General features: G+C 38.8%; 1 protein-coding gene across 1 annotated transcript in view; it reads right to left on the bottom strand.

The window, feature by feature from the left end:
* Positions 1 to 24,210, bottom strand: part of FGF12 (fibroblast growth factor 12) — a 516,156-nt gene extending 491,946 nt beyond the window's left edge. Inside the window, exon 1 of the mRNA XM_004424570.3 lies at positions 24,072 to 24,210. Coding sequence (XP_004424627.1) covers positions 24,072 to 24,084 — 13 coding nt within the window. The 5' untranslated portion in view covers positions 24,085 to 24,210. The remainder of the gene's footprint in view (positions 1 to 24,071) is intronic.
* Positions 24,211 to 24,448: the final 238 nt, after the last annotated feature.

Here is a 24,448-nt window from a genome sequence, read left to right as displayed (position 1 = left end):
TAAGTTCAGCGCACTCCACTTTGGCAGCCTGGGTTCATGGGTTTGGATCCCGGGTGCAGACCTACACTACTCATCAGCCATGCTGTGGCGGTGATCCACATACAAAATAGAGGAAGACTGGCACAGATTTTAGCTCAGGGCTAATCTTCCTCAAGTGAAAAAAAGAGGAAGATTGGCAACAGATGTTAGCTCACAGCAAATCTTCCTCAGCAAAAAAAAAAAAAAGTAGTGTTCTGGATTGCGAGATAAACAAAGCTGGTATATCTAAGTTCTGTTTATGGTCTACAGCTATGTAGTTATATAGCTATGTAGCTATATAAATTTATACAGGCCCCTCTGCTTGCCTCAGTCACCACTACAAAATAGGAATTATGCCAGATTCTTAAGCCTCTTCCAAACGCCAACATGATGTAATACTAAAAGTAGGAAAAGCAGTGGTTTCATACACAGCAATAACAATAAAAACATTTACAGAGTATTAACTGTGTGTTGAACACTATTCTAGGGACTTGAAGGCCATAAGGGTGACTATACATAGACTTTGGCTCCAACAGAGCTGATTTACTACCAAGAGCAAGAATAGAAAAGACAAAAATGTAACAAAAAGTTAAATATTAATCCAAAAGATAGATTAGATTCCTACATTGAGCATGAATGATGAATTCTAATATTCCTGCCAGCTCTATAATTTACCTTTAGTTCTCTGGAGATTTGAAAGCCTTAGATACTTGCCAAAGATGATCAAATAGCAACAGAGATCTTACCATTTTTTTCATCTCCTCCCAAAAGGTGATGATCACTCCCATTTTTCAAAAAGAATCCAGAAAACACCAGTGAGAAGACCTGCGTTGTCAACAGCTCCTCAGCCTTTCAGTGTGCTCATCATATTATTCTCTTCCTTTTTAAATATTAGTCTCTTTGTCCCTTTCAGAAAAACTCTTTTATGTTAATGTAATAAAGAGAATTATGTGTCATGAGAGAGATGTTTTCCCTCATCCTGTCTAAAGATATGTATGATAACTCTGTCTTAGTCCTTAAAAAACTGCCACCACTCTTTCCCGATGAAGTCCCATAACACATTTGTAACATTCAAATGTGGTTTTTTCTTCTCATTTCTGGTTTCTAATCCTCACATATCCCCAAATACCAGGACATCTTTTTTTCTGGATTCAGGTTTTACATCTGTCAGATGAGGGATTGGGCAAAATTACATTCATGCCATTTGCACCTCTACCATTTTGTTTATACCTTAGTGTTTTCCACAATAAGGAAAGCATTAGATCTCTCTGTTCTTCCCTTTCCTACACAGTGGTGATCATGGCTCTCAGAAAGCTATACCTGATGGGACGTCAACACCACTGCTAGGTGTGAAGAATTCCAAGGAATAACTGTTCAATTACAGTGGGATGCAACATACCCGCTCCTACACACTTATTTCTAGCTCCTGAGAGAAGGGCACAATGATCTAGGACACATAACAAAAATTCCATAATTTTTGACTGCTCATCTCCACAATCAACAAATCTATTCTTCCTTAGCCACGCTGGCAGAAAGCCACTGATCTGACACAATAAGCCATTACCTGCAATACTTGGAAATAGATGCATTTCTCAATTTATCCTGAACTTGACCTTCCATCTCAATCATTCCTTTAATTTTGTGTAATGACCAAGAAAATCCACTGCACAGTAGATCATGAAGTCAAGTATTCAGAAGTGGTGCAGAGGGATGGAAAAGCCCTGATGGAAGAGTCGAGAGACCTGCATTAAGTTCTCTCGCCACCAATCTCTCTGGGCTTCCAGTTCCTCCTCTGGAGGATGAGGGGTTGGCAAGACAATTCCCACGTCTTCTGAGTCAGTTATTTCATTGTACCTAATCATTTTCATTGCAAAAGAAATCACTTGAATCTCTCTGCCCCAAAGGTAACAACAAAACTTAAAGATCACATGAGAGATCATTTGATTCAGACACAGGAAAAGATAACTTAGAAACCCAATGGTCATCAATTCTTGTCTTAAGAAATGAATTAAGATTCAGCAAGAGTCTCCTTGCTGAATCCCTGCTATGCCCCATCACCACTAACACAGAACCAAAATCTCTCCTTTCTGGGTGGAAGGGGAAACTACAGTGCTCCTCATACAATCACATAGAAGCCTGAGGGTGGTAATTAGCACATTTCCTGAGCTCTGTCTTTTTCAGGTTAAGCAACTTCAATTCCTTAACCTGTTATTAAAGCGCTCATTTCATATGCATCCTCTCTTTATTTTTACTAAGTTCTAAACTGCAGAGTCCGAAAGTGGACACAAGGCTTTAAAAATATCCAAATAATATAGAATATAACCAAGAATCACATTCATGAACCCAGAAAATTACACTTCTTTAAATAAAAGATTCACTATATTTAAGATGCTAAGATAAAATAAAATTAGAATTTTACTTTGCAATAAAACAAACCTAAATGAAGTCTTGTAGCGTCATAATAAAAAGATATACTTTGTTTTTTAAAGATTTGCCACTGAAAATGAGGTAGAGAAGAAGCAATAACTTCTCAGCACAATATTTCCTCATTTTATGAGTGGAAGTCACTTAACATATTTGAGCAGATACATTATTAAAAGCATTTGGTGCCACAAAAGAGTCACCTTCCTCGAAATATTAGCATTGCTCAGTATTGGTAACTTTGGATACAGCATTAATTATTTTAAAAGGCATCCATGGAAAAATACTGTGTGAACTGCAAAACAGAGGCTGAGAACAGTTTAGGAATCTCCCACATCAAATGAAGATCTACTCGCTTCAGTCTTTAAACGGACTCTGGGCTGTGGTACGAAGGCAAAGAAACTGGTCCAGGAGACCATGATTATAGTCCTGATTTTGTACTTGAGCAAGACACTTCTTCTATGAAAATAATTTTCTTTTTGAAAAAAGAGTATATTTTATTCATTATCTGTAAGATTAGGTAATTGAACTAAGGTTTCTTCTAGCTTTGTGCTATAAATATTAGATAAAATATTAGATATAAATATTAGATAAAATATAAAATCAATGTGCTATAAATATTAGAGAAAATCACCTAAAAAATATAAATGGAATTAAATACCTACATTACATAACTTGAGGAGTTTTTTATAGCTTCTCATTTAAAAAGGGCATGGTTAATAGGATGACATTCATGCTCAAATATAAAAAATAGTCCAAGTCACTTGGTGCAAAACTTTCAGAAATTTGAGAGTTGATTATAGGTACCCATTTTAATTTTTAAAATAACAATATGTTTTACTGATATTTTCTCTACATTGCATAGACTTCAGGAGTTTCAGGGGATTTCAAACTGATTCCAGAAGATGGTTTCTTGCTCTATGCCTGTCAGAGTCTTTGTAATATTTCAACAAGATACTATATGGAAAACATTTATAATCTATAAAGAATTTCAAAGATGCTTCATATTTTACCTTCCCTCCGTCTCCTCAACAAAATTAATCTCTTCTTATTCTGTACTCTTGGAACTGTTTCACCTCTCTTATAATTTATAACATGCTCTTTTCTACACTAGATCAACCATCGCTTCTAATAGGAATTGTCCTACTCTCTTGTGCATCTACAGTGTTTAGCATAGTGCCAGATTTTTAACAAATACTCAATGATTTTTTGGTTGAATGAAGGGAAAAAAACAAATTTAAAGTTACTAGAGAATATATCACAACAAAACATGCTTTAGGTGTTGTAGACATAATTGATTTCTTATACAGAGTTTCATCTGTTAATAGTTAGCCTCCTCTTTAAATATACACATTCCTCCCAGAGACAACAGAAAAATTCAATGGATAGTAGATCCCATTGGTTCCTTTTCAGTGCTTAAAAGATTAAGCTTTGGCATTTTCTTTAAAACAATTCCTTAAAATCACATACTCAAAATATATTATTTGGGATCATAATTGCTAAGACTTCTGATTAAATAATCTAAACTTAATACACCTTTAAATAAATAATAGTCTCTTATAACCTATACTCAAAAATACTCTAGAATTTTTAGAGCCAGAAGAGAATCTCTAGATCATCATTTCTTTAGCCCAATTCATATTACCGATGACGCAACAGAAGCGCATGAGAAGTGACTGTGCCAAGGTCACATCAAGTCAGTGACTGAGTGCTGAACAACACAGGGATGGACTCCCAGCCCAGTGCTGTTTCTTTCCTTCCTGTCCTCTCCAATTTATTCATCCAGAACTAACTGACCAAGCAGAAACAATTGGGAATAATCAGACCTCTATTAATAACAACTTGCTTTTAGATAGTACTATATAGTTTACAAAGCACTTGCGGTATGCTCTCTCTCCTCAAATCCTTCCCCAAACCCCAGACACAGGACATTTACTTCCTTTTACAATAAACTAAGGCCTAGAAAGCCCTGGTGATCTAGTGGTTAAGATTCGGTGCTCTCACTGCCATGGCCCGGCCTGGGTTCATTTCCTAGTCAGGGAACCACACCACCCCCTGTCAGTTGTCATACTGTGGTGGCAGAAAGGCCTTCATTACCTAGTTATTTCAGCTCCCACTTTTGAGCCGAGGGAACTGAGACATCTCCATCTCCAACCTCCAGAAAGTAGAAATCCCAGAGTATCTTAAAGAACAAAAGTTATAACAATCACGGGTCCAGAAATGCCACCCCTTTGAACTGATACAGAAGTCTCTTTGTTGGCACCCACAAAAGGTCCTGAGAAGTACAGTCTGTACCCTGGAGTCACTAGGGTCAAGGATGTAACTAAAGAGAAGGCTGCACGTAGAATGTGAGGAGGTGTTCAGGGCAGGCTTCATGGGAGCTGACAGGGAACGGCATTTTGGCTCTGACGGGAGGGAGGAGACCCAGAAGACTGGTGACAAAGGTGACAAGACACATGCACAGATAATAATGTAAACTCATACCACACTCTGTTGTACAAGGATGACAACAATAGAGAAGAGACTGTTTTGTTTCTCATTTTTAGAAACAGTAGAGAAATTGCCTCTAACAAGGTGGAGGAAGAAGTTTTTATGCCTAACCAGATTTCTCAGGGATGAAGATTTATAGTTCTCTTCCATGGGCACCAGGAAGTTAAGTCACAGTAGATATGATCCATTTTTTAGAGAACTATATCTCAGCTCAGGGTGAGATCTCAGTGATGTTTCAAAAAAGAAGGAAGGTCTGGCCCAGTGGCGTAGTGGTTAAGTTTACGTGCTCTACTTCAGCAGCTCAGGGTTTGCAGGTTCAGATCCCCGGCGTGGACCTACATACCACTCATCAAGCCATGCTGTGGCAGGCATCTGACATACAAAATAGAGGAAGACTGGCACAGACGTTAGCTCAGCAACAATCTTCCTCACCAAAAAAATAAAGAAGGAAGGAAGTGGAGACTGTGTGCTACATGTGTGTCAACTCTGAATCTTTAGCTACTTCGTACCCAGGATTTAATGAAAGGTGCAAAAAAAGTCAAGTAAATAGGTATTATTATATATCAAAGGCTTTATATTTTAACTCACTCAATTAACTTTCTATTGTATACTGAATATGTGCCAAGTCACTGGGATCACCAAGAAGACATAGTCTTTGCCTTCATGATGCTCACAGACTAGAAGAGAAGCTCTGACATGTACCCAAGGAACTACACAATAGTGTGGAAAGGAATCAACACTGCAGAAGGGTTCAGAGGACCAGAGGAAGGAAAGACTTTTCTCAGCAGAGAAGGACCGAGAATAACTTTATTGGGAGAATTACAATCTAATTATTTGTGAATATAAAAAGTTAATGTTCTTTGGGAAGATATTACAAGATTCTTTCAAGTTGTTGACTTTTGTTTTTAATGAGTAATCTAATTATTGTTAGTATTATATTACTGATAAAGAACTGACTATTGAACAATGTTTTTTATAGTTCTTAGCTTACCCATAATATACCATTTGCTAATAGTTAAGTCATGAAACCACAAATTTAACAAAATACATTACATTCTTAAGTGGTCACTGAAGACACATTCTCCGCCTCTCCAAAATGTTTAAATTCTAAGTTTGTACATCTGTTGTGTGCTTTAAAGACAATGTAAATACATAAAAATCTCAAAAATATATTGGAAAATGGCATAACCAAAGCTTCATTTGGGAAGCTGTCCCCTAAATTTGCTGGGTGAGTTTAAATTCAATCAATATTAACCTGTGCAAATAAAAAGAGCTCTGTTTTTCCAGTTTAAGAACTGTGGCTCTGCTTTCAAAAGAATAATGAGAACTCTGAGCCATTCTATCTTTATGACATTACATGAAAGAGTTTGGAGTCCTGTACCTATGTCCAAGACACAGCACTTTCGTTTGAACTGTTGTTTTTAAAGAAATCCTCAGAGGGTTTCAAAACTGATACTTTCAGATCTCAAGACTAAGAGCCATTGATTAAAAATTTTAATCATATTTATAGATAACTGGGCTTTAAGGTAGGGGCTCAATATGATTTAGTGGATAGAAAATTAGTATGGGAATCAAGAAACCTGAGTTTCAGTCCTGACTTTGCCAGGATTGAGCCACTTTTTCCCCAAGCCTCAGTTTTTCCCGGTAACACAAAGAAGCTGAAAATGACTTCCAAAGTCCCTTCTGACCATTTTTGGTGCTGGCAAGCTAGTAACTTTGCCAATTGTGAATTGGCAGAAGAATTTTTTCTGAGAAATTATTGTTTGAACTGTCAGAGCTGAGGCACATTTCCAACACGAATTTGAAGGCTGACTTAATCACTCCCACCCCTTAGAGCCTCTAGCACTTGTTAACATCTCTGTTACGGCATTTACCGTAGTGCGTCTTGAACAGTGGTGCCTTTCTTCCACGCTAGTGTGAAAAGTTTGCAAGGTCAGAAACTGTCCCTTATTCAGTGTTTTGCCGTGTCCAGCAATGCATGTCTCAGGGTGAGTGTCCAATGGATGGCAGGGTAGTGGAAGAATAAATGAATTAGTATGTCAAGGCAACGTTCAAAAATTGTCTAAACACGATCTTGATGGTTCTCTTAACCTTGCAACTCTTTTAAGGTATTTACATGCTGTTTTCTCATGGGAAGACTATTTTAATGACCTTGATGTCTGACAACCTAAGTATACTGGATAAACAGAGGAAGCCAGCCAGGGCACTGCTGAGAATTCCTCAAGATACTATCTCTAGGACCTCTGAGCTGAGATTATCTTTCTGCAAGATTATTTAGTATCTTTTAAAAGTAAAGGGACTTCTAAGTAAAGATGGGGAGATTGAACACAGGCTTTTACTTTCATTTCTACCTGAAACACCGTTAAAAGTAAAATAAATGTGTGTGTGAGAGAGAGAGAGAGAGGGAGAAATCCATAAAGATGGATCAAAAGGAAGAGAAGACAACAACCAAATTTTAGAAAGGGGAAACCAGCTGGTGAAGATATAAAGGATTTAGCAGACCTGAGAAAGCTGAATTCTAAGTTAGCAGTGGTGAAAGACAATAAGCAACCTAACTTCCACTGCAAAATCTTCCAAAGTTTAGACAGTGGTAGCACCAGGTTTGCCTAGAAGTAGAGTGAAGGGAAAAGGGATAAAATATGTGAGATTGGTGGAAAGTTTGTTTTTAAGAAGGTATTATAACCTCAAACCCTCTCCTTAACATTGAGTATCTAGACAACTGCCCTCCTCAATCTCAATAGAAGACTGGAGATTTATTCGTTGTAGAGGATAGAACAGAAGCTATCTCTATAATGGGCAGAGTGAGTACTTCATTGGAAACCGGGAGATTAAACGAATATTTATACACTGATTTCTGAGACACACAGAATCCTGGCAGCCAGGTCTTTACCATCCAGGCAGGAGAAAGAGTCTTCTCTGAGCAATCTTGCAAACAATAAGAGGTAAGACCTAAAGATACTGATATCAGGAATTTCACAGTGAAAATCATACCAAGATCACCCAATAATTAAGATCACTATCAATAAGCCCTACCCATGTGTGTACACAGAGCTTCCAGTCACCTTTTTAGCCCCCCCACCTCCACTGAAATATGAACAGGCAAACAATTATAAAAAATATGCAGAGGGGCCAGCCCGTGGCTTAGCGGTTAAGCGCGCACGCTCTGCTACTGGCAGCCAGGGTTCGCATCCCGGGTGCGCACCGACGCACCACTTGTCCGGCCATGCTGAGGTGGCATCCCACATACAGCAACTAGAAGGATGTGCAACTACGACATACAACTATCTACTGGGGCTTTGGGGGGCGGGGGGAGGAGGAGGATTGGCAATAGATGTTAGCTCAGGGCCGGTCTTCCTTAGCAAAAATAGGAGGATTGGCATATATGTTAGCTCAGGGCTGATCTTCCTCACACACACACACAAAAAAATATGCAGAAAGTCTCTAATGTGAAAGATAGAAATCAAAACAAACAATCTGAGGAAAAAGCTTACTGGAAACAAAGGCTGTGGAATGAGATGAAAACTTCTAAAATATATATCATTAATATTCTCAGCAAAGCATTAGAAAACATTATCTCAGTGAAACAAGACAGCATAAGATAAAATCAAACATTCAAAGAAAACCAACAAATAAGGATCTTGGAAACAAAAAGTCTGATATCAGAAATTAAAAACAAAACCTAACAGGAGCCAGCCTGGTGGCGCAAGCTGTTGAGTGTGCGCGCTCCGCTGCCGCGGCCCCGGGTTCGCTGATTTGGATCCCGGGCCCGCGCTGACACACCGCTTGTCAAGCCATGCTGTGGCGGCGTCCCATATAAAGTGGAGGAAGATGGGCATGGATGTTAGCCCACGGCCAGTCTTCCTCAGCAAAAAGAGGAGGATTGGCAGATGTTAGCTCAGGGCTGATCTTCCTCACAAAAAGAAAAAAAAAAAAAAAACCTAACAGAAAGACTAGAGGATACCGTTGAGCCTATCACCTAGAAAATAGGGGAAAAGGGCAACAGAGATGGAAAATAGAAAATAAATCATATAAAAACAAAAACATAAAGAAATAAATTCAAGATATCAATAACTAAGCAACAAGATTTCCAAAAAACTGTAACCAAATAGCAACAAGGAAAGAAGAAACTGAGAATAGGAAATCATTAAGAAAAAAATTCAGGAAAATTTTCTAGAGGTAAAGAATATGAGTTTCCACCTTAAAGAAGCCCACGAAGTACCCAGCATAATGCGTGAAAATGAAACCAGGACAAGGCAAATCTTTATAAATTTTCAGAATTCTGGGAAAAAGAATAGATCCTACCAATTTCCAAAGAGAAAAACATCAGGCATGTTCAGAAAATAAGGACTCAAAATGGCTTCAGATCAGAACAACAAAACTGGGAGGGAGAAGGCATTATAGTGGTGCCATTTAAATTCTGAAGGAAAATTATTTTCAACCTAGAATTCTATACCTAGTCAAATTATTGTTCAAATATGAGGAAAGAATGGAGATATTTCCAGATATGCAAAGGCCCAGAAAATTTAACTACTACACATGCTTTTTTCAGGAAGCTACTGGAAAATGTATTCCACCAAAATAAAGGAATGAACTAAGAAAGAATGCAGAAGATGCAGGAAAACAAGCAATACGAGCAAAGAGCAGAGATTTTCCAGGGTGATGGAAAGGGAGATGCCACGATCAAACCAACGCACAGGGCATAGAAGGAAAAGAGTGTATATAGAACCAAGTCAGAAGGTTCTGAGAGAGACTATTTCAAGAAGATGAACTTGACAAAATATCTGTGCATCTGACTGTCTTGAGATGAGATTCAGAACTCTGCCAGAGACTTGGAGTTAAACAGTGAAAAGTATGTAGAAAGCTAAGCAAGTCTAAAACAAGAGAACTATCAAACACAGAAAAAACAAAATCTTAAGAGGAAAGGAAGAGTAATCACGGTTTAACTTGGCTTAGTCCTGAAAAGTATTGACATAGTCATATTAATGTAACTACTAAATACTGATCTAGCCAAAATAACAACGTAACAGCCCTGGCAAGATGGCAGGATGGGAAGGATGCCTGTAGTGGTGAGAATGTGATGATGAGAGAGAGAGGAAAACTTCGTTTGCACAGTGGGACATCAAAAATAGAGCTGAGAAATTGAGAGGCAGTAAGAAGAGATTATTATTTAGAGCATGAAGGTAAATATCAAAAAGAGTTGAAAGGGACTGTCTCTGGAGAGAAAGAAAATTGAGGGAGGGGACAAGGAACTGCTATCTGTGATAATATACTTTCTATAACTGTGACAAAAATAACAAGTAAGAAAAGAAAAAGAAAGGAAGAAATCACCTCAAATTTTATTCATGAGGGATTGTCTTTATAACTCTCTTGCTCTAGAACTATTTCTGAAGGTATGAGTAGCACCGGAAGCTGCAGTGTGTTCCCCGACACTCTCACATCTTTACTAAGACATGATTCAGTGGTCAGTTAAGATCAAAAGAGGTTACTCAGAGAAAAGACAAGGCTGTCTTTGCCATCTGTCTAACTGCTCCTTATGGTTATTAGATGAAAATTGTCTGCTGACCTTCATTTTCAAAATCTTGTTCATAAATCTTTCACCGGCCAGGCTGAGACTGTCTCTGTACAAGGCAGTATTCTAGATTTCAATCATTCATTATAGCTGTCCAGTTGGGCTCAAAGTGTCTTCCTGGAACAGTTTTAAGACTTTGATCCAAAAGCAATATCTTTGTGGGGTTACCATATTTTACAGCTCTATGTTGAATTACAACTAAAGAAAGGCTCAGACTGGCAGTGTGATGCTTGGAATTCATTTAACCAATTAAGCAAACCTGAATCCATTGGTCTCAGCAAAAGCTATGGCTATGATTTTGTACCAGAGGTAAGAATGAGGCAGTTTTGAGATACTTAATGATAGCTACATTTTATTGAGTGCTTACTATATGCCAGGCAGTATGGTACACACTTTCATAAATCTCATTTAATCCTCAAAATAACTCTGTGAATATATACCCTTATCATCTCCATTATATAGGTGAGAAAATCTACAGTTAGGGAGGTTAGGAACCTTGCCCAATATCTTCAGCTAGGAAGTGGACAAAAATCAAAACCAGAAATGGGTTCAAAAACTGCTCTTTTTAGTTTCTCTATCTTATCTAAAGAAAGTTAGCCAGAATGTCAAAATATACCGTTGAAAGAGTGATGGTAAGGTTGAAGACAAACATATTTCTTACATGAGTCTTCATACACTTAAGAATAAGAGCGTTTGAGGAACTTCATATAACCTGGTTGCAAAATGCATGTATCTTAGAACTTGCATAGGTTTTACCCTGCCATTCTAATTCTGAGACTTGATAATAATTTATAGATCTCCAGGGAGCAATTTTTGACCCTGACACATTTCAAAAAGATTTTTTGGACTTTTCTCCTAAAAAACCAATCTGTAAGTTTCAATGCAAAAATTTCAGGGGGTTGAGAGCCAAAAGTGAACAGAAATGAAACTCACTGTTCCATTAAGCCAGGAAGTGTGTCAGCAGCAGAGGTTGGCAGAAGTCATGGAATGAAATACTGGATCACAGCATTTCCTGTGCCCATGGTAGTGTGCTTGTAGGTATGCCTTGCTTTGTACAGTAGATGTTTTCTTGAAAAGCTGGGGAATAATTGAAGCTTTGCAAGTATAATTGTACTCTAAAAGCCTAGGAATCTAATTCTTTTAAAGACGATTATACTAATTAATATTTTTGAAATGTAAGTTACCATCACCTACATGAGGTAATTTGTAACAGGCCTTCACAATTTCCCCCCAATCTTTCTTTCGTGATGCATCATTCATTGTGTCCTTCCCCCAACCCTACCTGCTTCATAAGGGCAGGGACTTTGTCTTGTCACTAGTATATTCAGCACCTAGAACAGTGTCCAGCATAACAAATATTTGCTAAGTGAATGAATTAACCAATCACTTAATCTTTTCCTAGTTGCTACTTCTATATTAATGACTCCCTATCTTTGCACATACTATTCCATCAGCCTGGAATATTTTCCCATGTTTCAGTTCCATTCCTTCTGCAAGACCAAGCTCAAATGCCAGTTCCTTTCTCTGTATTCCCACAGATTATATTTCCATATCTGGTGTAATAACAGAAAGCATAAACCTTGACTTATTCATTGATTCCTGGCCTATAACACCTAGCCAGAGCAATCACACAGAAGATATGATATTAAAAGTAAATTTATGAGTTAATCTAAATTTTCACATGCATTGCCAGCTGCCATCTCTTCCTAGGCTTCTGTTTGTGTCTGTCTTCAGAAGCTAGTCTCTAAGGTCAGAAACTGTGTCTTTTTATCATTTTCAATCCCAATGACAAGCAATGTGCATGACACAGATAAATGGATACATCTAAACATGTATTATTTGTATGCATGTATCATTTGTATACATTATTAATAATATCTTTGTATTAATTAACCAACCAGTGTGGTTGTGGGTAACACTGGTGTGATCTTCTAGATGTGATTTTGTTTACTCTTTTACTCTATGGAGTTCCCTCATGAGAGTGTTACCCCCTGATCCCTTATTCTGACATTCCTCAGTAATTGGAAAACTGTACATTTATTTTGAGATACAATACCCAAGTACGGGAGAATCTTAGACTAGGTTGTCTACACCAGTGGTTCTCAAAGTGTGATCCCTAGGCTAGCACCATCAGCATCCCCTAGGAAGTTGTTAGAAATGCAAACTCTCAGGCCCACCCCAGACCCACTGAATCAGAAACTATGGAACTGAGACCCCATAAATCTATGTTTTAACAAGCCTACAAGTTATTATGATGCATACTTAAGTTTGAAAACCCCTGGCCGGGTACAACTGGGCAGAAAGTTGTTCTCACTATTCTGACGTGTACAGTGAATGTTTCCTAGACCTAACCAACAATGTCAACATTCCTATCACAACAGTCAAGTTCTCTCTCCTGAGGGAACTGGATTTCATTTTAGGCCAGACAATGCGAACAACTTAGAAAATTTCTGATCAAAAAGATCAGTGGATTAACCAATTGATGTCACTACTCTAATTTTTATAGTGTGACTTAAACCAGTATGTCTTAAAAAACACTGTTTTAAACCATATACCATAGCCGCATGGCATTCTGGTGGTTCCAACCAGAGAAAAATGAGTGAACTAGAACTAGGCAAGATGAAGGAGAAAACTAATGACAGCAGCAAGGGTCAGTAGTCTAAAGAAAACTATGAAGAAATGGCAACAGTCTAGGCCAATCACAGCTGGTGTCAAAGTGGGAGGAGGGGCAAGGACAGGGGAAGGAAGGAATATGGTGCTAAGAGTAAGAAAGGCAGCAGCTTCCAGCATCAAGCTGGAATCTTGTCCTGCATCAGGAATGTTCACATATGGTGGTGTGAAGGATAACAAAACTTGCATCTAGAGCTATGCAAAGGGACTAACATGATAGTGGGGAGTTTAAGGCAAGAAGTCAGCCCCATACAAGAATAGAGGAAGCAGTAAACCTAAGGGTCAGATAACAACCACAAGAGCAGCAGCTGTTATTATTGAGTACTGATTTTATGCTTGGTTCTTTATATATCTTTCTTTATTTGTCCTATTAATCTTGAAAGAGCCATTGGACAAATGCAGAGGCAAAGACACAGAGATATATCTTGCCCAAGCCACAGGGATTAACGAATTGCTAGTTGGGTGTCTGACTTCCAGTCTTGTAATCTTTCTATCATTCACTGAGCTTCCCAGATAAGCAGGACAGCTAGTCCAAGTGAGATGAGAAAAGGCAGTTGCAACCCCACGCTTACTTAAGCCCCTGCGGTTGGAAGCCAACCTAAGGCAAAGGAGAGCAGTGGGCTCTTTCTCACGCTCACCTGACAGCAGGTAGGAGCGCCTAAGGATTCCCCAAATCTGGCTCTCAGTGACCCAGGCCTTGGGTGAGACTGAGCCTGCAGAGATCAGGCATCCAGAAAGTTAATAAAATGTGCACATTTCATGTGTGTGTACACAGCTGGACTAGTTTTTCAATAACAAAGGTAGGTTGATTGAGTGACCAGCCTAGAGCAAATTTTGCCTTAGATGTTCAGTCATGGTTAAGCCCACAGACTCTGAAGCCAGTCTGCCACTTACTCGTTGTGTGATCTAGACAAGTTACTTCATGTCTCTAGGCCCGGGTTTTCCACTCCCTAAAATAGGCCTGCCTTAATGGATTGTTATGGAGATTTAAAGAGTCCACACATGAAAACACAGGGCTTGGTCTGTAGTAAAAGCTACATAAGCATTATTTAAAAAGACTCAGTTATCTCCTCAAATATCCTTTCAAAATCTCGTATGAATAAAGCATGAAACCATGAAGCATGAAGAGATTTGCTTGGGTTCACTTTAAATAGATCTGTTTAAAAGTTTATAAGTGTGCCCACTACCTAGTGTATGTATGCTTTATTAAAAAAACTTAAATATTGATGGAAGACTTGAAAAAGGAAAACAATCCATTCATAATCCAATCATCATTACCCAAATAGTGCTACTTTTTGCCTATTACCATCTGTTCTTTGTCCGTGGACATACAAATTTTACATTAGTGTAATCAGTACATATATTCACATCATTATTTTTTATAACTATCATCATATTACAAGTATTTCTGATTATAACTCATGTTCATAAACATGTTAATAGCTGTTAAATATTCCACTCCATCACTGTATTTTATTCTTTGCACAATCAAGAAATTCAGCTTATTAACCACACAAGTCTTAGATTTTGGATAACTTTCATCTGGAAGCAAAAAATGCTTCTTCTATCTAAAATGATCAGTAGCCAATCAAACATCCGAAGAGGTACTTATTGGTTTTTAAATTGTTTGATGACAATGAAGGACTGAGTGCAATTATTTTTGAATAATATATTACTAGTGATTGAGAACTAAAAGAAAATTAAATTTCCTTTCTATAATGTCAGGAAAACACTCAGCACTGGGATTCCTTGGCATTATTCTGTTTGTTTTTCCTTTTTAGCAGGGAGATGCTGGTTAGGGTTGGGAGAGAGGAGAAGACCATATCCACCAAATCAACATCACAAATGACCGATGTATGAATAAACTAATCTTAATTGTAAGGAAGACACATGTAAGGGTGAATAAATGTTACAAAAACATAAGGTACAATCTGCTGAGCAAAAATGCCACTGAATCGGCCAAAGAAATAGGAGAGACCAAGGCACCAACTATAAATCCTTAAATAGAACATATCCACTGTAGTCCCTACATAAACACCTCACAAATGCTGGTTCTTACAATCCCAGAGATGAAAAGAATCCTGCCTCTAATCCACCCTTGTTTCACAGATGAAGAAATAAGGACAGAGACAGGAAGTGACCAGCTCAAACTCACACGATGAGTTGGGGTAGGAATTAGGATTCAAATCCGAGCTGGGGTCTTTTCCACAAGGCCACTGCAGCCACACATCAGTTCAGATGTACCTGGGCCTATATGTGGTCACAATCATGCAATCTACAAACTCCACCCACGTAGCAATTTTCCCCAGTCTTAGTGCTTTCTCACCTTAAACCAAATTAATTGCTCAACTCAGTTATAGACCCAACAACTTCAGTCACACAACTCACGGCATTAAAAACCTAGCTCAAACCTACAATGGGTTCTTAAAAATTAATGTGGCAATTATGACACCCTGAATAGAGGAACTAGAACTTGAACCTGGTTTTCTAGCATCTAGTCTAATAATAGTTTTATTTCATCAGAACATGCACCATGTTTTCTATACCTCAGTGAATTACCCCAATATACAATCTCATCATCCCACCGGGATGCATACCCCAGTTGGAAAAGTTCACCCTTAGGGAATCTAACACATGGTAGGTACTCAATAAATACTGCTTATTAAATAAATCAACCAATCATCCTGTTTTAAAATTGCTTTGGTTGTCTCCCTCGCCTCAGTATTATCGAGGGTTCTGCTATATTTGCATTATCGGCTTGCTTTTTATGCTGATGCTGATGCAAAGTCCATAGCCGAAAAGTACCCCTGTCATCTCATTTTGGATTATTGGTAGGCTTGCAAATAAAGCGTGGTTTACATGGCAACCTTCTCTTGACACATAGCAGATATTTCTCCTTTAAATATCAGAAGAGAGAAAGAAGTAAACCAAATTCTAGATTAAATAGTGCTGGCCATGTTAAAAATATTTTGAAATGAAAGAAGTACCTTTGGAGAAAACTGCTTAAATAATCTAATTTTAAACTGTCCAGATCTTCACAATTAGAATGATCATGTAATAAATCTTGTGAAATTCTGTTATTTGTAGAGCATCTAAACTCAATGTAGTACGTGAATGAGAATAAGGGCAAAAATATCTCAACGTTTTTTTGAAGTCAGAAACATACCTAGATTTTTGGTTTCCAAAAAGTTGAAAAGAAATTTCTGAATTTGCCTTGTTGAGGCTGAGGTTTGCTCAGCCTGTTTGAATGTTATCAGTATTTTAGGATTTGAGAAAAACCTGACTGTTTCACCTGGACGATAACTGTAGGAATGAATGGAGGTGGGGAGAGATGGACACGTTATTGGCAGATTGGCATTGCTGCTTCCTCCTGCCTCCTAGTTAGGGGAATCTTTGATGTGTTTAGCTATCTTCTGAATGGCCTCTGAAGGCTTCTGGATATTTTTTCTGCTCTCTAGTCCCTTTGGCTGCTTCTCAGTCTAATGGCCAGTCCACAAACAGGAGAGAAACAAAAACCTAACCACAGAATAGCAGCTTCCCTTCCCTTCTTTTACAGAGTTTAAAGCCCACTTTCAATTATTTATGCTCTCTGAATCACTGCTGGTGGAATTTTGTTTTGGGTAAAAAGCCAGGCAGATGGGCCAGCCCTGTGGCATTAGTGGTTAAGTTCGTGTGCTCCACTGAGGTGGCCCAGGATCTGTGGGTTTGGATCCCGGGCAAGGACCTACACACCGCTCATCAAGCCATGCTGTGACAATGTCCCACATACAAAATAAAGGAAGATTGGCAACAGATGTTAGTTCAAGGGCCAATCATCCTTACCAAAAAAAAAAATAAAAGGAAAAAGAAAAAAAAGCCAGGCAGAGTATATACTTAAAAACAAAAAAAAAGAAAAGATCTGTGGAGGGACAACAGGTGTCCTGTGGAACTTCTGCCAAGGTACCATCAGCTGCATCACAGCAGCAAAATACCATGACCTCCCTGGGTGGGAGTTCCACATTCCCAAAGACAAGGAGATACCAACTGTTTCAAAAATTAACTGGAGAGAAGAAGAAATTAAAATTAGAACTATAGACATAGATCCTGGAAAAAAAATCCACTGTGTTCTGCATGCAAGGATGCTAATGAGGAGATGAGGATGAAGACATTGGAGGAAACGATGTGTCGTCTTAGCCTCAGACACTTGCCATCTATTTATATGTCTATTTTCTATCCCAAGCCTGTAGTACAGGAAGTAGGTCTCTCTTCTACATGTACACTCTCTTTGCACTAAACAGGGTGATAATAAAAGTCAGGGCCCAGGCAGTAAGGGCTCTGTAGTTTTCCTGATAAGGGACATAGGTACATGTTATCATTTCGTATTAACTACCCTGTAGCTTATCTACTGATTTATAATTAAGAATGCACATCATAATCACTTAAGATGCTTCTTAACTATCTGAGTCACATGTACCACAGGGTGCCTGGTGATTCTGATGTGCACCCTGATTAAGAATCTTGTTAGTGGCCAGATTTTACACAGTGTATGTTTTATACCCATCCAAGGTGCAAGACTTGACCCAATGTATCTCCACCCCCACACCCACAAGATGTTATATGACTGCCTCAAAACTGAGTCCAAGCAAAATAGAGACAAATTTAGGTATTCGAGGAGTTACTCTAAAAAATATAGAATGAGCATAAAAGAAATCCCCTTTGGCAAATTGAAGCCTTTGCAGAAGTCAATGGAGAAGATTTGTTGACTGTCTATGCAGTATTCTTGCTGCTAAAACTATAAAGATGGCAAAGGATTAATTTCTCCCCTCCAGGATCTCACAGTCTAGTAAAAAGACAAACACAGCTACTAATGATGAAAAACCATGATTCTTTGTTAGTGCGCTGGAGTCGATTCCAACTCCCAGCGACCCTGTGTCCAGCAGAGCAGAACTCTGCCTGGTCTTCTTGCATCATCCTCTCACCTTCCGGGGCTCTATCAGACAATGCTCCACTGCTATTCACAGGGTTTCCACGGCCAATTTTTTCGGAAGTGTGTAGCCAGGTCCTTCTCTCTAGTCAGTCTTAGTCTGGAAGCTCCGCTGAAACCTGTCCACCATGGGGGACCCTGCTGGTATTTGAAACACCAGTGACATAGCTTTCAGCATCACAGCGACACGCAGCCGCCACAGTGTGACAACCCACAGACAGGGGTGTGGTTCCCTGGCCTGAAACAAGCCTGGGCTGCGGCGGTGAGAGCGCTCAATCTTAACCACTAGACCACCAACATGATTCTAAAGAATGCTACATGCTTTTTCGGTATACGTTTAATTTCATAATCATGATATTATGGTATGGGGCTTGGGTTGGATACAATAGTTCTTATTTTACAGAGAAACAAAAGTAAGACGAGTTGCCTGTGTCAGTCTTTCTGAGTCTCTGTTTCATTATCTATAAAATGCCTAATTGCAGGGTTTTAAGGAAAATTATATACATTAAAAGCCCTTTGAAAAAAATACAAAGTATCTCATGAATGTTCTTTATGGCTGTTAATATGTGACAAATCAGAAAACCCAATATTAACAAATCCAATATACCATTATTGGTCACGTAGTAGACACAGAACACCATACCTAAGAGGATCAGTACTTCAGAAGCTTGAAGATATAAAAGGAAAGGGATAAGGGACGACAGGAGAAAACTAGCTGGCCATCTCCAGACTCATTACTAATGCTAACAAGCCTCATAATAAGTCAGACAATAGGTTACTAGCTGAGTGGCTAGTCAGTGGGAACAGCGTTTATAGAGTAGATCCTTAGCTTGAGTTCAAATGTTCTCCCACACAACCATTTTGTTTAAAGAAACCAAAGAGGGAACAAAAGGCAGGCACCATTGCTGTGGAATGTTAAGTGTCTCTATTGAGGTCATTAATCACTGCAGGACTTTGTATTCTACCCTCCTGGGTAGAATCACTAGAACTCTGAAAGGTGAATGGAGAAGAGACACAATGTTAGAAATCGACAGCTCTTGAGGTCTGTTCATGGCTCCCTAGACTGTAAGCTCCTGCAGGGCAAGCCAATGCACTATTTATATCTCCATCCCCGGCATTTAACGTGCCTAGAACAATGTGGCAACTCAGAAAATATTTTGAATTAAATGAAACGAACTCTCTAATATTTAAGAATCTTGAGATTCAGAGAGGGAAAGTGAATCGTCCAAGGTCACACCATTAGAGCTGGAATAAGAACAGAGATCTCCTATGCCCAATGCCTATCCTATTATGTTATGTGTTTTACTGCATTATATTTTACTTATCCCACCACAATGGTCTCAGAGTTTTAGTTGTTGTGTTTTCTTTAACCTCAAAGTAGCTTTTCTTAAAATCACTTCCCAGCTCTGCTAAACTAGTTACTACATAGGCATTTCTTTTCTCTCCTGCAGGGCGAATCATCCTGTTTCAGAGAAATGACTCTTCTATACCTTAAATATCTTGGTTCATGCCCCTGACTCAACTCTAATGGCTGGTGCGAAACCCAGAACAGAGTTGAATTGTCATTGGGTACACATCTACAGCTCTCTGTAGAGAAAGCAGGCCAGGTTACTGCCGTCTGTGTTCTGGAATCAAACTGATGTTTCTGATAGCCAAACTTCTTTCACCTCTCCCAATTTACAATCTCCGGGATGCACGAACGTGGCATGATAAACTAATTAAGGCTATTCAATTCAACATATATAATCTGAATCCCTACTATGTAAATGAAACTGTTTTATCTGAGGCAGGCACCGCGGTAGCTGCAGGAACGTTAGAGGTGCAGATTATGCCCACAAGAAGGTGAATCTATTAGTGGAGATAGGAGAATGAGATCTTTAAGATCAATAATTGCATCTTAGTTTTCTTTTAGATTCCCATAACTAAGCACATCGGGACCATAGCAGGTACTCAATAAATATCTGTTTAAAGAAAGAACAGAAAAATTACAACGCTGATTGCAAGAAATGCAGTATGTGAGAGACAAACAGGTACTTAGTTCATATAAAGTATGCCAATAAAATATTAATTAGATGGTCAGGAGGGTCAAGGAAGATTTTATGGAGCAAGGGGCATGTCAAATGAATCTCAAAAGAGCTGAGCAGAGACATACGACAACGGGAAGAAGGTAATGCTATATTCACTCTGTTAAGATGTGCCTGGATTTAAGCAGTCTAATATCACATACCATGGGTTAATACCAGGACTTTGACAGGAGCTCAAACGGAACCTACGGAATACGCGTTTAAAGATAATCAGGGGTTGAAAGTAAATGGCTTGAGGAAAAGCAGAAAGAATAACTAAAAGTGAGTCCATTTTCTGACCTGTGAGACAAGCAATTTCTTTTGCATTTTCTTTCCATCTTTCCAAAAGCAACTAAAGACCTATACTATGATCACATATCCAGGAGCTTCCGAATTGATTAGTTAGATGATATCAAATCTACACTGAGGTGCCTGGAGTGGTGTCATTCTTAGATACGATCAGTTCCCTAAGATCTAGACCAGTGTTTCTTAAACTTTAATGTGCATACAAATGACCAACAGATTTTTGTTGAAATTCAAATTTTATTCCGTAAGTCAAGGGTAGGGCCTGAGATTCTGCATTTCTAACAAGTTCCCAGATGATGCCACTGGGGCTTGTCTATGGACCACACCTTGAGTAGCAAGGGCCTAGACCAGTGATTAACACTGGCTATCTATTAGCATCACTTGGGGAGCTTTCTAAAAACACCTATGCCCAGGTCCCACACCAGAACCAATTAAACCAGAATGTCCAGTCGTGTGGCCTAAGCATCTTTATGTTTTAAAAGCTCTACAGGTGTTTCTAATATGCCAGCCTGAGGTGGAGAACCTAGCTAGACAAAGAAAAGAGGTGATATAGGCAGGAGAGAGAAAAAAAGAGAAGAGAGAAAGAGGGAACCTCTTTCCTCACTCTAAATCAATGCTTCTCAAATGTTAATGTGCATACAAATTACCTGGGGATTTTGTTAAAAATGAGATTTTGATTCAATAAACCTGGAGTAAAGATGAAGATTCTGCAGTTCTAAAAACTAGTCTTCAAACCCCGTTTTGATAATCAATAGTCTAAATGAGTGGTTCCTAAACATTGCTGCACCTGGGATCTTTAAAAAATGCCTATGCCTCTCAGCCACCCCAACATCCTGCTATAATTGGTATGAGGTTTGATTAGGCATGAGGACGTTTAGAAAACATGCCAGATGATTCTAATGTGCAGTAAAGTTTGTGAGCCACTGCAAGTCACAGGTTTCTGTCAAAGCTGTTCAGACTGTGCACCAACCCAAATCTTTGAGGTAATATTAATTACCGTGGTGCATAAAGATCACTGAAATTAGATCATGAATTGATTTCTAAGACAACTGATTTATTTTCCTCTCCTCTTTACCCTGGATGACAGGAAGTGATGTAAAGCAATAAGTAAGAAATTTTTTAAAAATGATCCTATTTGTAAATAACTGATGTTCAACTTGCTGGAGACTCTGGACAAGTGCTCTAAGAAAGGTTTTCAAATGCTGGAGGTAACAGGAAGGTTGTCAAATGCTGGCGACAAGATTCAAGATTAATTGGGCCATTAGATTTTTTTTCTGGGATGGAGAACTCTTGAACTCTTAACTGAATCATGCAATAATACTCTGAATCTATCTTAAAAGAGTTTCCAGTAGAAAAAAATAACTATATGTACTTACATTTGAGAATGTCTTCCTAGAATTAGGTTTGAATCTGTAGGGGGAAGAAGTTTGTACATGGCAGCATAAAGCATGAAAGATGCACCAAGTAGAATAGGATACACTCCTCTTAATACACTTTTTTGCTTTTATAATAAAAATTTCAAGTTAGCTACCATTTTTAGCTGTGCCATTTGCATCGACTTAGAAAGTGAGGCCACTGTATATATAGTTACGCATTCTTAATATGATCACTATCTGGCTAATTCAATTTTGTAAAGGAAGTCCAAGAACTAACATGCATAAGGACTTTCATCATGTCCTTTGCCTGAGGTAATTATGGTACCTCTGCAGAACAACCACAACATTGGCTTGGGGCAAAATTCTCCATTGCCTTTGGGTCAGTGCTGTGATTCATGCCTGTATCCCTGCTATCCGGATTGGCATAGAACTTCTGGCCTGATTCTTCTCAGATATATTTCTGAGATTCTTTCTCCTTTCTGAGCTCCCAAGACTGGCAGAATAGATAGAATGCTACTGTTAGCAGTCTGAGATATAAACCACCTGGAACTTTGAGTGACGTGTAGCATACTTTATAGGTAAAGAAGGGAAATAAAAAATTATTGCTAAGAGATACATCTTTTTATGAGGAACCAGGAATTACTGAACAAATTGGAGGCAAAAATGTTACCAAGAACTCTTGCCAAATAACCAAGTTTAATAACCAAATAGCAGGTGTCATCTAAGTACAAAAAAACTGCTTCATAGTAAAATGATACTCTGTCTGTTGTTAAGCTTATGTTCCAGAAATACTTAATTAACTAGAATATTACAGACCCCAGGAGTTAAGACTGGCTTCTCATTTTAAAATGGATTCTACAATAGACTTAATAAATATATGCCTCAGTGCATTTATAGACATGGATTCTCTCATATATGTACATCATTGTTAGTCATGGAAATGCCCATCAGCGAATCATAAGAATCATTTGTCTAAATTGAAAATTGCCAGCTAGTCTGAATCCATGTCGATTCAGTTCTTTTCATACTGTAAATGCTCACCTAGGTTCCAATACTTAACTCTTCTAATTAGATACTTAAAATACTTCATTGAACATAAATCTGCTATCCTTAGACACTCTAGTTTTATTAATCAGCTCAGAAATAGGTAACCCACCACCACTCTCTGATCTGAGCACATTACCACGATGACTGACATTCCTGGTTTAAAAATAAAACCTTGTTTCAAATATAGCTTCTCGAGTTCTGGGTAATGAATATAGTTTCATAAAAGTTGACATCATTTCTTCTGATTTCACCAGAATTAAACACATCCAATATTCCTACTGGATATCTGACCACATCACTCAAGGCTCTTGCAACCTGGTAGGCGTTCTAAGGAGGAGGAGAAGGAGGAGGAAGAAGAGACCTGCATAGATGGAGTGAAACCCAAAGGATATCCAATCTTACAATTTTAATAATCATTTTGTTTATATGTGTTAAATATGCCATCAGAAGTTGATTTTTACAGTTCATTCACCAGTTAGTATGTGTACATTATGCAGATTTGCTTATGAGGAGAATATTAATATATACATGTCCAGAACTAGTAAATGCATCATGCTTGGGGGCCAGGCAGTACTCTGATACACTGTTCTTCTTAGAGGTCAGTTCTAACGCACACTGTTTCAAATAGACCCAATTTCTCTGCTGATATATATTCAAAATGCAGTAGGATGTGGTCATACACACCCAGAAATACCATTTTCATGGGGTGGGGGTGGAGAAATCCAAACATTTTTTTGATAGCAATGCATTATTGGATATCAGATACAAACATGCCTGTCAGCAATCCTAAAGCAAATGAAATATATTTATTTGAGCCCATCCATTCTACAGAAAAGAAATTGCTTTACCAACAAATCTCTCCTCCCCCACCATCTAAAGACTCTCCCCTCCACCCAAAAAGAAAAAAGAAAAACTCATCACACTTCACTACGCAGCTGATGGAGTATTAAACACTGTCTTCCAAGCTGTGGGAGTTAAAAAGAAGTCGCCTTCCTGCCACACTTCCCTGGTGCTGCAATGGACATAGCATCTCCTCCTATCGACCTAGTATGATGCTCGCTCCCCAAGCACTGCAGTCCCCTCGCTGAGGACTGCCCTGGCCACACGCACATGCAGAGAGAAGTCCCCCGATGGGGACAGCAACATACCTTTGCTCTCCATTTCGGTCCCTTTCGAGTGGTGGGAAGTTCAATGGAAGTTGGCCGGAAGATGTGGGCCCGCTTCAGATTCCCAAATCTGGGAAGCCAATCTGATGATTTCGCCGGTACTTCCTTCCTTCCCCTCAGGCTTCCTGAAAGATGGGATTTCTTAAACCTTGAAGCTGCATTCTGCCACCAAAAACACTTAGCAGCAGCAGCAGATTGCCTCTACAGGGGATAGGTTGCGACGCGCATCTGCTATTGAAAGGCATGCATTCGGTGCCCGCTCAGAATTTTTTTGTTTTTTTACCTGAGTCCGGAAGCGGCAAGCAGGAGCTGTCCTCCGAGTGTGGTGCTGCAGGTGTAGTGACAGATCATCCCACTTT

The sequence above is a fragment of the Ceratotherium simum genome, chromosome 15 (assembly GCF_057802395.1).
Source record: "Ceratotherium simum simum isolate JZ-2026a chromosome 15, ASM5780239v1, whole genome shotgun sequence".
NCBI classification, from domain to species: domain Eukaryota; kingdom Metazoa; phylum Chordata; class Mammalia; order Perissodactyla; family Rhinocerotidae; genus Ceratotherium; species Ceratotherium simum.
The sequence above is the reverse complement of the archived record's forward strand: the minus strand, read 5'-3'. Positions and strand labels throughout refer to the sequence as shown.